At 41.1% G+C, this 14,874-nt stretch overlaps 2 protein-coding genes across 3 annotated transcripts; one reads left to right on the top strand and one right to left on the bottom strand.

Moving 5' to 3' along the window:
- Positions 1 to 367: 367 nt before the first annotated feature.
- Positions 368 to 11,020, bottom strand: LOC128426025 (ankyrin repeat and SAM domain-containing protein 6). Of its 2 annotated transcripts, none has more exons than XM_053412882.1 (18): positions 10,386 to 11,020; positions 9,534 to 9,752; positions 9,227 to 9,428; positions 8,856 to 9,006; positions 7,983 to 8,027; positions 7,214 to 7,418; positions 6,928 to 7,034; positions 6,080 to 6,231; positions 5,714 to 5,951; positions 5,510 to 5,559; positions 4,670 to 4,864; positions 4,410 to 4,572; positions 4,080 to 4,300; positions 3,780 to 3,972; positions 2,705 to 2,772; positions 2,337 to 2,453; positions 1,960 to 2,056; positions 368 to 1,832 (listed from the first exon to the last, which is right to left on the bottom strand). In XM_053412882.1, the coding sequence occupies exons 1-18, from the start codon at positions 10,715 to 10,717 to the stop codon at positions 1,783 to 1,785; spliced, it is 2,805 nt and encodes a 934-aa protein (XP_053268857.1). In that variant the 5' UTR covers positions 10,718 to 11,020; the 3' UTR covers positions 368 to 1,782. The 2 variants fall into 2 exon arrangements, with proteins under 2 accessions (XP_053268857.1, XP_053268858.1); XM_053412883.1 differs by having other exon boundaries at positions 1,972 to 2,056.
- A 449-nt stretch (positions 11,021 to 11,469) lies between these two features.
- Positions 11,470 to 13,656, top strand: rps20 (ribosomal protein S20). Its single transcript, XM_053412292.1, has 4 exons — positions 11,470 to 11,629; positions 12,511 to 12,610; positions 12,787 to 12,860; positions 13,432 to 13,656. The coding sequence occupies exons 1-4, from the start codon at positions 11,627 to 11,629 to the stop codon at positions 13,612 to 13,614; spliced, it is 360 nt and encodes a 119-aa protein (XP_053268267.1). The 5' UTR covers positions 11,470 to 11,626; the 3' UTR covers positions 13,615 to 13,656.
- Positions 13,657 to 14,874: the final 1,218 nt, after the last annotated feature.

Raw genomic sequence — 14,874 nt, 5'->3', positions numbered from 1 at the left:
CCCCTTCATCTGCTGAAATCCAAGTTTTATACGTGTTGGTATGAGTAGGACTTTGTGGCAGGAAAGTCAGTATCCAATATCCAGCTGACCAATTGACATGGAGACTACAGCCTTGTTGTATTATTTTGAGCATATTTACATTGTGGCTACATGTGGCAATTCATGATGGTAATGCAAAAATGAAGTAGCGCCGAGTCAACTAACCGGCTTAGTTGCTCAGATAGAGCCATATTAAAATTGCATTCGTAATCTACTGATCGCACCAGAACAATTGAGGCTTTAGCAGCAAAACTCATGAGTGTATATACATAATTCAGGGTGAGTTTTACTGCAAAAGATAAAAGTAAATCATTAATCAGAGAACAAATTCTTATTTCTTCACTTTAATGTGTCGCCAGACTGAAGAAGAGCCCTTAGTCTGAACATATGCAGAGAAGGGTCTTAAAGCGGTCACTACATCTCGTCAGTTTCACTGTGGTCTTTTATTGCAACAAAGAAGGTCGCTGCCATCTTGTGGCATACAGATGGTTTTACATTATTGTTTTTGTTTTTACATTCAGTATAATTTTACTACAAGCAGAGCTGGACCAACCTCTTCAAACCAAGCAACAATAAATTCTGTTTCATTTCGATTTGTTTCATTTTTGCAGTTTTAACTTTGGACACACATTTGATTTCTGTTTCAAGTCATCATGCAGAGTCCCTTTAAAAAGAGCACAGTGTACTTATTCATGTTTTCTCGACACACTAGATGACTAAACAGGATATGCTGTCATCTGATATTTAACCGACCCATCCTGACCTTCATCACAGCCCATCATTTGGATTTAAGACATGGATCATAAGTACCTGATATAGCGGCTCCATCTGTCTGAATATCGATCCAACGTCTTATAAATGCTGGAGCCAGATGCACAAACATAGAACAAGCTCAGTGGAAACTTTTGCGTAATGTACCTCTTCCAAAAAAAAAAAAAAATGTAACTGCTTGTAAAATGCTCCGAAAAATGTGTTTGCCAATATCTTCTCACCTCAAGTCCAACAGGATCTCAAACAGTAAAAAAACAAACATTTACTTATTACATCATAACAGCACATTCCTGACAGAAAATCCTATATTTACTCAATGGTCCGTGAAATCAAGACATTCAAGACAACAACAAAGAAAGCTGTCGAAAAGACTGGATGACTAAAAATATAGTTTGGCTTTATCACTTTAACTTTCTTCATTAGTTTTCCTCATTCTGCAGCTTTTCAGTCATTTACATTGGTCGACAGTCACATTATTACTAGGTAATAATATATATAAAACGCATAATCTATCTTTCACCTGATTGACCACTTACATAATACATATGCTGAATCTCTCAAAGTTTCTCAGATAAGATAAAAACAAACTCTCCAGGCTCACACTTACTGCTCTGTAACCTCTCCATATAAATTGTGTGCTGCATTAGCACTCGATGAGACAACCGACTCAATATGGCAAGCAGTTTGCCACACATGGCGTACTTTGTCCAACCGAGGCAGGTTGCTGGACTCAGCCAGCCCTGCATCACACCGCTCCTGCTTTAAGATCCAAAAGGAAAACAAAGGTAGTTTGGTCCCCTAAAAGCAGGGTATCAGGGCCTGCTTGGTTCGTTTTGTTGTATTGTCCTCTAGTGGTCTGAGACAACGTTGTCCAGGAAACTCCATTTTATTTCCCCCTTGGTTATGCGTCAGCAGCAACGTCACTCTTATTTTTAAGTACCTTCGGTGAATTCCCGAGTATCAGGCTGCTGGCTACCTCTTGCTGGAGGAACGAACTTGGTGCCTCATCCAACCTGTTGGAGCTGATAAAGACAAGCGGAGAGAGAGAAGAAGATAAAGCGGTAGAGGGAGAGATTATGATTTTGTCTTTGCATGTACTCGCTTCAGTGCAACAGAGTGCAAAACGTAGTGTTAACATTTGACACTCACAGCGTGGTTCACCTGGTTGTCTCGGGTTACTGGCGCTGCTGCCGAAGGACGACTGGAAGTTATGGATGGTCTCCTGAAGAATCTGCCTCTCTCGACCCTGGTGACAGCCAACAAATATACACAGCTTTTTGTAGGAAAATATGACATTCTTGAAGGGAAAAAAGTGTCTGTTTTTAAAGTATCCATGTAAGTTGTTTGCTTAAAATAACTCGATCTGTCTCTGCTGGCTAAACAGTTTGCTAAAAGACAATGATGAAAGAGAAAACTGAAGTGGAAAGACCATACATTCAGATTAGAGAGGACTGGAGAGCACTGTAAACACCACTGCAAGTAAAACACATAGCATAGTAGTATATTTTATTTTGAACTAAATGAACCTTTCCAGCATTGAGCTCTGATATGGCTGCCAAGATCTGTTGTCTGGGTCCGTCTGTTTTAATGCCCAGCTCCTTCAGGTCGCCATCTGTCAGAGTCAAGAACGCCTCCATGTCCACCTAGAAGAAGGGAAAAGAAGAACAAGGGTCAAAAGATTATATGAAACATGCTATGAATTAAACATTTAACACAAGTATAACTCTGTAATACTGCGTTCCATGCAGTACCGATGGACACTGTTCAGTGATGCAGTCAGGGGAAAACACTTCGCTTCACACTGACAACTAAAAACTCAAACTCTACTATAACAAAGGAGGAAAACAGACTTTATAGATGAAGGAAAATGTTTTGGACGCAAAATAAAGAATACCTCCTGTTCCTCAAATATGGGTTGGTATTTCTCCAGGGACAGTTTCTTCAAGATACTTGACAGCTCATCTGTTTTTCCCAAAAAAACAAAGACAAAATTAATCTATGATGTGATGTAAGTGCTAAAAACTTGGCACATGTGGCCGGTGGATTTTTTTTGTGTGTCTGGTCGAACTGGGCCATATGGCTAAAAAAAATGCATCTCAGTATTTTGTCTTTTATCTATAGATAGAAGTTTAGATGTAAAGAGATATGTTTTAGGCGTTCTTATAATAAGAAAATAAAGTTGCATTAAAAGTCTAACCAACTAAGTTTGACTGTGTTTTACATTGATGTAACTTATAAACAAGCAACTTTGGAATCATAAAGTTGTCAATCACAAAGACTCGCAGAAATAATTTAGCACATACAGCACAAGAAAATTGTTTTTTCTATTTCCAATACATTATGTTTGTTCTTTATTGACCCCTATTTTGAGGGGGTGAGTGATACGATCTAGAATTAATAACAGAATTTTTCACCTTTTTATATTTTTCTTTCTGTAACTGGTTTTGTCGTTAAATTGTGGAAGTGGTTCACAATGCCAAAAGTGACACAGTGTGGTTTTGGGACAGGCTCCACTGGTGCTGGTAGGTTGCTGACACATTGGTTTTTAGATCTGGTGCGGGTCGCTTCCTCAAATTCATGGTCATGAGTTTTTTTTAAGTGGAACAGGTTGCCATCTTTTGCTTTGATGATACAGTGACAAAGCTTGCATAATAGAGTGTGGATACCTGACTCCAGTACATTGTGACAAGGTAAGATGCGTACGAACATTTTGTTTTTACTGTAAAAGGACAATATTAAAACCACAATTGAACATTTGGGGGAAATAAAATGCTTTATTTTTTATGATTAGGCTATCGATGTGTGACAGTGATGAAAATATTGTACAATCCATGTCATGGTGCACTGACACGATGGTGATGACTATGACACAGGTGTTACGTCCACCCCTAGTGGATTATCAACATCTATTCGTCTCCCTACTATGACACAATAATTCCTGAGTAACCCTGAGTTCACTGTGTTGTTACCTTCATCAGTGATGGTCCCACTGCTGGAGCCTCCACTGCTCTTGGAGCGAGGATGGGAAGAGGCTGAGGACAGAGAGTCTCCCTGCCCAGTAGGAGCCTTTGGCGTTGGGGAAGGAGACGGTGTCAAGGTGGGGGACGTGCTCTTGGAGGTGGAGGAATTCCCTGACTGAGGTCTCTTCTTCAACTCCATCTTCTACAAAGTAACAAAGAAGGACAGTAACACCCCTTGATTGACATGTCAACTTTGGCCTTTCCTACACACTTGTCACAGTGATATCAGTAAGGAAACACAACACAAACCCTTCTTGAGTGGATGTCGGAGGCGACCAGGCTTGTGTGAGTTTGGATGTCAGGGAGGCTGATATCAGGCAGCGGCAGGCCAGGTGCTGGGGCTGGCAGTGTGGGTTGGCTCTGTGACTGGCTGTGCTGCTTCTCTGGAGCTTGGACCTTCACATCTATAAGGCCAGCTGCTCTCTTCCTTTGGGCTGCTATCTGGGAGAGAACGCTGTCTGCACTGCCCCCTGGTGGATGGAGGGAGTCAGAGAAAGGATAATAGTTAACGTACCATACTTAGATTTAATGCTTGTAGATTATGGCTGTGTTTTGCAGTTGATTTGTGTTTGTTTGAACCTGAACGGTTGTGAGAGTCCCGGTTGAGCCCTGCCACTCCATTGGAGCCACCGGAGGAGTGGGGGGAGTGGTAGTGACCAGAGTTAGAAGGAGAGGAGGATGAGGGCCCCTTTGTGATGATGGGGAACTTCATGGACCTGCTAACCACACGACTGATAGACGTCTGATAAATAAAGGAAAGAGGAGGAGATGATAGCAAATTATGCCGAAATGCAGAGAGGGGTTTCACAAGCTCCACTCCATCACATACAAACACTCACGATATCTGAGTTTCCACTACTGTTTAGTTTCCTTTGGGGCGGCATGGGTAGCCGTGGCGCTTCAGTCTTTCCCTCCCTGAGGAGACGTGAACGGTCCGAGTTCCACGGCTCGAAGTTAGATGGAGGCAGGAAGGGAGGGATCACAGCTTTCAGCTTGTCATTGGGCAGACGGGTCAAAGGCGCACCACTTCTCAACTACAGGAGATAGAAAACACATTATACAAGAATAATTTTATTTATACAACAACCGTTAATAATAATATGCGTATTGTAAAAAAGTGCAAATCCTAACACTAAACCCCATCCATATCTACATATACAGATGCTTCAGGAAGTATTTAGACAGCATTTTTGCAAAGCAATCTACACCCAATAATTTGGCTACATTCTTCCTTAAACTATCCGTCCAGTAAACCTGTAAACAGGCCAGAGGTGGGCCAGGCAGGGTCCCTGGTCAGACCTTATGGAAGGATAAATGCTGAAAGATACAGATCCGTTTGTTTTTGTTGATATTCAGGTTTTGGTCAGGTTCTGTCACATTGGCTAGGCTATCTACTTGATTTGTTTCACCTAACCTGGCTGTAATCAGGAGAAGACGTGGGTACGGACACAAAAAAAGATTCAGGGTCCGGCTTAGCTAATATTTGTCTCAGGCTAAGTCTACGTCAGACTTAGTTACTTAATTTCAAATGTATTCTACGACACAAAACGCCATAAAATGTGTTTGAAACAAGTCCAGCTAAGCTCTTTAACTTTCTGAGGTTCTATAATGTAATTTATTTTGTCAAAGAAGTTTGATGAAATCTACAATGAAACACAATTAAAAATAAATGTTCCTACCAGTGTGGTTATAAGGAAGTCCTCCTTCTCTGAAGATGACCTGCAAAGACCTGGAAAAGGGATCATACAGCACATTTACACATTCTCTCTTGCCTGTCATATTATGTACACCACATGGCTCATGTACATATGAAACATTTACATTTACACTAAACATATGGCGTCATTAATGTCGAACCGATCGACGTTACCACAATGGCTCACCAGTATCTTTGCTCTTGACAGCCCAGGCCGTGCTGACGTCGTTTCCTCCCAGGGCTGGAGTTGGCACCTGCGCCCCGTTAGTCACGGCACCAGATTTTCTACTCGCCTTCATTGTTGCATCCAGTGAACTTTCAGCATCGTCTGGGAATGGAGCCAGGCGATTGGACGATAGGCCGTGCCTCAGGGTGTGAGTCAACTTCAGCCGCCGGAACCTATTTGACATCCTACTCCACCAGGACTGTAAGAGGGTGCAATCAAACATTTAAGGATCATGTATATATGCTTTATATACCTTTTAATGATGATTTTTTATTTACAGCGTTAACAAATACACAGAATATTTAAATAGCAGGGTGTGTCTTTTACCTTAAGGCCTCCCTTGTCATCGGGTGGCACAGGGACGTTGTTGAGGGACTGACGACTTTTTGAGCGTGTCACTAAGGCTCTGCCACGGTGTTTTGACTTGTCTTTATCGACTTGCATACACACTGATGCTAACAGACGCACCAGCTCCGTGTCTGAGAAAATCCAGCATCGACACAGAAAAAAGAAAAGTGAGGATTTAGAGTGTGATAATCAAATATCATTGAAACTACACAGCAGAGATTTGGTCAAGTGTTTCCTTCCATGTTTGTAACAATAAAGACAAGTCCGTCATAATCTCATTAGAAAATTATTTCAGCTTTGTTGTTGTCTTTTTTTATGGATGAATTGTGTTGAAGTCCCCATTTAAACAACAGCTTTTCAATCAAAACCCTACAACAGTGATGATTGAGTTAGTTGAGTGAAATTTGGGACAAATTATTTCGGCTGTAGCTAATGATTCTTATCATTATGATATATTTTCACAAATTAATGTTTTAATAATTTGGTGTGAAAAACCTCCATCACAACTTTCATAGCCCAAGCTGAAATTATCAGTCACAGATAATCATTTACGGTACTATTAAGAAACACTAATATAAATACTAATATTCAAGACAATGGAAGATCATGATGTGGTTGAAAGCTTTGGAGAAAGTTAACAAATGGCCCTTAGTTAAAATTATTTTACTAAAACAAATAATCACATTTTAAAACATATTTGTTATTTTCATTTAAAAAATGTCTCAGATTCAAAATCAAATATCACATATTAAATTCAGAAATATTTATTTTTGTTTAGTTAAACATTTTCATGAAGGACCGAAGAACAGAGCAATGAGTGTGGGTACCTGGGTCATTCAACAGCATAACCAAATCAAAGGCTGTGTATCCATTCTTAGCTCGAAGGTTGACGTCAGCGCCTTGACTCAGCAGGTACTTGACTATGTCTTTGTTACTGTAGGAAGGAAGGAAGAAGAGAGGAGAGCATGTACGCAAGTACATAATCAATTTACATATCCAATCAAATTCCCTGTTTTTACTAAATAGAGTGATCCATTAAATGATCAATTTATTATTTTAATTAAAATGTTGGTAACAGGTTATCACCATTATCCCTCATTTGCCTTGTCTTACCCGTGATAGGTGGCCTGCATTAGTGCAGTCCACCCATGGACACCGTCTTGTTTGTCTATGTCAGCATTTTTCTCCACCATCAGCTGGACTACTTCTAACTGGCCGCTCACCGCTGCCATCATCAGAGGTGACGCTCCCTCCTGGCTGGATGAATTCACCTGAGTAGGATCCTCCTCCAAGATCTCTTTGACTAGCTGGGAATTCCCTGAGTCAGCATAGAACATACATATAGTTAGTTTCTATACAAATATATGGTCTTTACTGTGTTTTCTTGTCAATGTCCTCAGCCAAAATGCTGTTTACTTGGGATTTTGTTTTTTATCTCTGCCAAGGAGGCTATGTTCACTCAGCAGGATTACGCAAAAACTCCAGAACAGATTTCCACAAAACTTGATAGAAGGGTGGGACAGAGAGGAACTAATTCAATTTTGGCACAGATTTGGAAAAAAAGGCAGATCCAGGCCTTATTTTACATACTTTTTTTTAACATTGTAAGATTTAGTGTTTTCTGCCATTTTCACAGATTCCCCAGGGAGTAGTTTATGGATCTTGTCCCATATTTAGGGGAGTGATATCTATGTGTTTGCAGTTTGGTGCAGATCATAATAAAAATTCAGATCCAGCTAAAATAAATGTGGTTTCATAGGGGTAGTCTTTTTTCAGCCCTTGTACATTTGGTGCTGATCCAAATAAATGGGCGAGTCAAGGAATTTTTTATAATCACTTTCTTTAACATTGCTAAATAGGACATGACTGTAATTTAAATTACCCAACTTCAGGGCGCTGAACACATCTGGTCTTCGTCTCTCGTCATCTGTGAAGAAATGAGCGAAGACTGAGAGGAGAAAAGAGGTCTGACATCATTTTAAACAACAGTTCTACTGGCCAAGACTCCACATGGCTCAGCACCATCAATGTGTGTGTGTGTGTGTGTGTGTGTGTGTGTGTGTGTGTGTGTGTGTGTGTGTGAATGGGGGGGTTAAGTACAGAAACAATAATCACTACTTTAAAACAGAGAAAGATCCCTGCACGTGACATTGCAACTAAACTGTCCTAAATCCTCTGCTCAGAAGAGCTTTTGATCATCAAAGACAGGTAGACAGTTGGTTTTTCTCTCACTTCAGTGTTAACTGCAATGCAAGACTCCTAAACTCTAACTGTGGCAGCACACACATAAGAGGTAGAGACAGACCAACACTTCTTGTTAAACGGTCTTGCACCAGCATTTATGTCTGTTAACAGTGAACCAGTACTGCTCCCCAGGTCCTCTGGTATGAGTGCTGGTGAGGCAGATTTTATGCTCTAAGTCACTGGAAAACTCTACCTGACGACCTGATGACAGCTGGAAGTGTTGAGATCTTCAAACTCAAGCTTTAATCCTCTCTCTTTAGCCTGGTTTTGATAAATTATTTTATTGTATTTATGTTCTTAAATTGTATTCAGTTTTTTTTCTTTTAATTATTCATTTGTATGATCATAAATACTACCATGTAGTATAATAATTCACCAATGATTTTATAGTAGTCAACACAATGCTGCCTTTTTCATACACTCTATATATTTTTTACATACACTGTAAACCAAGTACAGTAGCACGCTTTGACATTACTGTGTTTAAACATGCTTGGGAGTGGGTTCCTACCTGTCTGTGGTCGGACAGTGGTGATGGAGTCCAGATAGGCCTTGATGTCTCTCTGTTTCAGCTGCATGGCCAGTTCAAATGCCGTTTTAGACAGAACATTGATTCGATCTGGGTCAGCTCCACGTTCCACCAACTGCTGAGCTACAACCACCTTCAAAACAGACCCAACTTTATTGTTTTCCTTCTACAGAAGTTAGATTCATAAACAGTGCCAAGATATTCCTCCATCTAGACTTTAGCTGTTACTTTGTTATGAGTAAAGTCAAAACGTACGCCGATCCTATTGTAAGTGGCACATGCAATTAAAAATTAAACGTGTTGTCCATTTCCTCTTTTGCTTCCTCCAACCAACCATTTGTCATTAGTCTCACCTTCCCACTGATGGTTCCCACCATGAGTGGTCCCCAGCCAGTGGTCTTCTGGGAGAAGTTGACATCAGAGCCCCACTCTAGCAGCAGGCGCACCGTGGCCTCGTGGCCAAACTGACACGCCACCATCAAGGCTGTGATGTCCATGAATTCTCTGCAACTTCCTCCTTCAGGACAGCCCTCTCCACCTCCAAAACCAGCCGCACTGTGGGAAAAAGATTCAGACCAGTAAGAGACTGAACATTTAATTCTAATCTCTAAACTGAATTCTGCTTTATTCTAAGTGTTTGCCTAAAAAACAGCCCCAAACCTGCAGCTGTTGTTGTTGTTGCCATTAGAAACCGCCTCTGCAGTGACAGCCAGATGATCATAGTCGTCCACATAGGCCCCACTCTCCAGGAGCAGTTTGATTACATGAGTGTGTCCCCCACGGGCAGCCATAGTCAGGACACTCGCTCCCAGTCTGTTCCGTCCGTTGATCTCAGCTCCGTTCTCCAGCAGGATGTGTGCAACAGTCAAGTGACCAAATCTGGCAGGAGAAAGGAGACACAGGAGAATAAAAGAGGGAGGGGATCTAAAATATTTAGTTTCCCCCAGATTAAGATGTTTCGTCATGCATTAGATTTTTAGTTTGGTTCTCCTCTTTGAGCTGAATCAACTCTGAGAGGGTTAAGAATCTGGCTGTTGAAAAAAATTTGATTGACTCATGATGGACTCTAGAAGAGTATTGGCTCCTGATGTGAATGCTAAGTTCTTATTCTAGGGTATTGAAATGCAATGACTCTTAGTTGGTTGATTAACACAAATCAATATATCAAGAACAGGGCATATTATAACATATTGCTTGATATTTTAGAGTTTAACCATGAACCTTATTGTAAATTGCTATAGACAAAAAAAACAAAAATACATATCTAAACCCAAATATATAGAACTCGACATAAGAAAATAGAAAATAAACATATCTGGGTGTTGGGAGAGTCTTCTTTATTGAAAGTGTTTTCTACTGGACGAATTAAAGAGTGTCATCTGATAAGTTCCGCCATGTTATACTCATTGTAATTCATCATTACACCAACAACTAAATTTAGCAGATTTTGAATGGACTTTGGTGTGACTGGTTTTACCATCACTTCAGAACACAATGTAGAGTTCCACCTACCTGGCAGCCTGCATCAGCGGGGTCCAGCCGTAGTTGTTGCGGCTGTCTACCGAGGCTCCCTTTCGCAGCAAGAACCGGACCAGGTTCTCGTGTCCGCTGGCCGCGGCAAACTGCAGGGCGGTGTTGCCCTCCTCGTCCGTGCAGTCCACCGGCACCAGAGACAACATGTCCGCGGCAGCGCAGCATTCCGAGCCCGCTTCGGACCGCAGCCTGCTCTGCCGACCGGAGTCTTTCGGCGCTCCGGGCTCCAGGATGCCCCGGGCCGTCTCGTAGTCACCCTCATCGCAGGCACGGAAAAGCAGCAGGGAATCGGCGGCCACAACAAAATTCATCTCTTCATCTGCGGCGTTATTCCGTCTCCATTAAAAGTTATTTGGGTTTCAGTAAAGTTTCTGCTGTCAGTCTTCGGCGGCCTGTGTTTAGAAATCATGACGCACGGTGAAATAAAGTTTAGTCTCCGGGAGCATGACCGTCCTTCATCTTCTCTTTATCCTTATTCTTGCTCTTCTTCTTCCTTTCCGTCCGTTTCTTCTTCCCTGACACACTTCACTAAACTCTCTGCAAAAACTTGCTCCGACAAAACAAACAGTGGCGACCTGTCGTACCGGCACAGCCCCGGTTCCGTTACTCGTTCGCAAATCACAGCAAAGCACTCAACTTCCGTTATCACCCTTCAAAACAAAAGCCTCAGTGTTTTTTAGCTTTGACTTCTAAACGCTAGATGCTGAAGTACAAGTCATGTGTCTGTTTTAAAACACAATACAGCCCGTTCCACCATTTAAGAGCCGGCACAGCAAACAGTTTAGATTTTGTTGAGTGGCTAGCTTTCCCTTGCAGTGAGGGAGTATGTAGTGCATAGTATGGTCAGTACTATTCGAACTATGTCTGTGATTAAATGACAGAACTGGTCATCAAAACATGAAAATTAATCAATTCCCTTTTCCTGTTTTCACTTTTCTTACATTTTTATTTTGATCGCACGAAACGGATGTGTCAGTATCATTGGAGTTGAGGGCAGTGAGAACCTGCAGCATTGTGTGACCACCGATAAGTGTCGCTGTGGTTCACAGTTCAAGTTAAACTAAAGAAGAAGACACAGGAACCCGGATGGACCGTACAAAGGCAGGCTCCGGCCTCTACTCGTTCTTTTGCTGAAGAGTTGCCCACGCTGTAGTGCACGTTCCTGGCTCACCGCTGTTCGTTTCGATTTCTTCCGAATAAGTCGGTCAGGAGTGATCACAATGGTACGTGGTTTTCATACAAGGACATGGCTGTGTCCTGTAAAACCTTTAAATGTAGATATTATCGTCTTATATGCGAATTTTCTACTAAGAATTCCACGGAGTGTCGAAGCTAACGTTAGCACCGGTAGCTACAGTCGCGGGAATTATACGTCCCGCCACAACCCGTTCACAAAGCCGACTCTTTAGTGATGTTATGTGTAATGTTACTGTTGTAGATCCAGTCCACAAACTAAACTGTCTCATGTGAGTCTTTAGATTGAACTCTACTGATCGGCAAACTTAACAATGCACGAGATGTATATTATTGAAGGTAATACTTAAAAAATGAAGTGTCTTGTTCTCATGCTAATGGATCATCAAAACGGTAGACTCGAGGCGTATACAACGGACTATAATACTCATATTAGTGAAATGTTAGACGTTAAGGTCTGTAGGAAGTTGTCATTGACAAGGCAACTCATCCTACTTAGACCACGACTTTAAACGAGCGACGAGAGAAACGCTAGCTCTCAGAAATCTTGAGAATCTCTTATTATAAACCCAATTGTTAATGGACAACTTGACCTACAAAGTATCTTTAATAGTTTATTTAAAAAATGTTGGCACCACGTGCTGTTTAGCCGGTGCTGCGTTCATGTCACTACGTAAATATCAAGTGGGTTTGAAAGTCGTAATGCATCTGGAGCAAATTGAGGTTAAGAAATTCATTCAGCAACTTCACAGCTCTCTAATGTCTTATGATTTAATGAACAGAATCAATATTTTTAATTGTAAAACTGCTTTGCTAATCAGCATCTATATGTACACAAGATACCATTACTCCTCTCACTGGGTGTTCTGAGTGATACAGTTTTGATAACTCTTTTTTTCTGCACAAACAGGCTTTCAAGGACACTGGTAAAGCACCTGTGGAGGCTGAGGTTGCCATCCATCGCATCCGCATCACCCTCACCAGCCGCAACGTCAAGTCTCTCGAGAAGGGTAATTAAGCTTAAAATATTAAATAGAGACTGAATAATGGACCAGAGCAATGAGGATAAAAATGCCATCGTATAATTTGTGACGAGTAATACGCTATTCTGAGCTATGCTTATAAAGATCATGTAGTGATTTGATGTTTTCTGCCACCTCAACTTTGAATTTGTTTTGTCACTCAGTCTGCGCAGACTTGATCCGTGGTGCTAAGGAAAAGAGCCTGAAGGTGAAGGGACCTGTCCGTATGCCAACCAAGGTACTGAAGGACACTGGCCAGACATTTACTCTAATGCAAGGCTACAACACAATTTTTCAAACTAATTTAAGAGTTCTGCATGCAACACAAGATGACCACTGGACACTTGTGCAGTGTTGAATCAAGATATGTATGCTGTTTGAACTAATATAAAAATGAAATAAATAAGCTCTTCAATCTCTGCCTTTTTTTTATGTTTAAAGTTTTGTATCTGCTCTTCCTGCTTTTCACATCTGTCTTAAAATCCTTTGTTGATAATTATAAACAACTGGTCTCTCTTGTATGTCAAATCAAGTGTACAATGCTAAAAATGTATTCTACACACTTGTGTATTTGAAGACTCACTGTATTTGTTATAGCTCAGGCATAAACAGCAGAGTCTGAACTGTGTACAATTTACACTTCCTACTAAAACATGCAAGTAACACAGTACATGCTCTTAATTTAAAACAGTTTTAATATGACCTCTGTGCCACACAGGAACGGTACAGTCAGATTGAGGTATACTACCTGTTTATTAAGAGTCTTCATTTGGATCAAGCTAAATTCTTGTCTCTCTCCCTTGCCCCAGACTCTGCGTATCACCACCAGGAAGACCCCCTGTGGTGAGGGATCCAAAACATGGGATCGCTTCCAGATGAGGATCCACAAGCGCCTGATCGATCTGCATAGCCCATCTGAAATCGTCAAGCAGATCACCTCCATCAGCATTGAACCTGGTGTAGAGGTTGAAGTTACCATCGCAGACGCATAAACAATGCTGATGATTCATTAAAGAAACAAATAAGAAAACTGATGTGGTGTTTTTGGCCTCTTAACATTTCGATGTGTATGAGTGACTGATATTAAACGGTAATCTGATGGTTTTATGCCACAATTAATTCAATCATGAACCATAACGGCTGTGCTTAACTTCACTGGTATTTGATAAGTGGTGAATTGTTGACATATAGATTCAGTTATGAATTGCAACAGACTAAATCTTTGGTTCTGAAATCTAAAATGCCAAACATTTATACATCTACAGTGATGATTGAATAAAAGGACAGATGCTAAGCTTATTGTGCTATTCTAGCCTCACGATGGCCTAAGCACTATGAACTACAAATTACATTTGCAAACTCATTCATACATCGCTTTTGTATATTGCCAGTGTTTGGGTTCACTGTCTTTTCCATGGGCACATCAGGATGCAGAGGGGAAGAACTGAACCATCAACCTGGATGTTGGACAACCTCCACCCCCTTAGCCACAGCAGACAAATTGTATATTGGAATATTTTCCAATTCTCTATACTGTGAATTTCTCACCTAAATCATTATTGCAAGCTGCTTATTTAATTTGAACTGATACGGTTTCTTTTTGTGCAAATAAAATACACTGATCCTCACACTCTGGCTTTCCTTTATGTTCAAATGGTTTCACATAATTGGACAAAGCTGGCTTTCAATTTTCCGTTATGGAGAGGCGGTGGTCTAGTGGCAGAAACTTGGACTATGGGCAGAGAAGGTCTCTGGTTCGACTCCACGGAGAGACAACAAAAGACGAACTTGGATTGACCTTTCCAAAAATCCAAGAGTCTCCCTACCCTGTCTAGTGCCCCTGAGCAAGGCAACTTACTCCCCCAACATTAGCTCCCCGAGCGTCGTACATGGCTGCTCACTGCTCATTGTGTCCACCAGATGGGTCAAAAGCAGAGATTAAATTTCCCTACCTGCATGAGTGTGCCTTTGCATGACTGTGCATGTGTTTGGGACTAATAAATGCATCTTATCTTATCTTAATTCAAATGCAGCAATGTCACCTTCCTTTTTGGAACTTTTACAGGACCAAATCCCCCTGTTTAAAAAGATAATGCTGGACGATGGATGAACTTGAATCTTCTTTGACAGAATGAGTCAAAAGTGTATCCAGGTGATTTATATCAATGATAATCTTGTAAAACATTCACATGATCATTTTTCTCCCATCTTTGGATTCATACCTCAAGCTTGCAAATAGTTCAAGCTGCGGA

This window comes from Pleuronectes platessa, chromosome 20 (assembly GCF_947347685.1).
Source record: "Pleuronectes platessa chromosome 20, fPlePla1.1, whole genome shotgun sequence".
NCBI lineage: Eukaryota > Metazoa > Chordata > Actinopteri > Pleuronectiformes > Pleuronectidae > Pleuronectes > Pleuronectes platessa.
This window is presented reverse-complemented; position numbering and strand designations above follow the sequence as displayed.

Bases quoted from the DNA above. Each gene is read 5' to 3' on its own strand.
- LOC128426025 (XM_053412882.1), bottom strand. From the start codon at position 10,717: ATGAATTTTGTTGTGGCCGCCGATTCCCTGCTGCTTTTCCGTGCCTGC. The intron at 9,007-9,226 runs GTGAGACTAATG...TCTGTTTTGAAG, and splicing joins TGGGAACCATCAGTGGGAAG to GTGGTTGTAGCTCAGCAGTT. The intron at 2,057-2,336 runs GTTCATTTAGTT...GGCTGTCACCAG, and splicing joins CAGAGCTCAATGCTGGAAAG to GGTCGAGAGAGGCAGATTCT.
- rps20 (XM_053412292.1), top strand. The intron at 12,611-12,786 runs GTAATTAAGCTT...TTTGTCACTCAG, and splicing joins CGTCAAGTCTCTCGAGAAGG to TCTGCGCAGACTTGATCCGT. The intron at 12,861-13,431 runs GTACTGAAGGAC...CCCTTGCCCCAG, and splicing joins CTGTCCGTATGCCAACCAAG to ACTCTGCGTATCACCACCAG.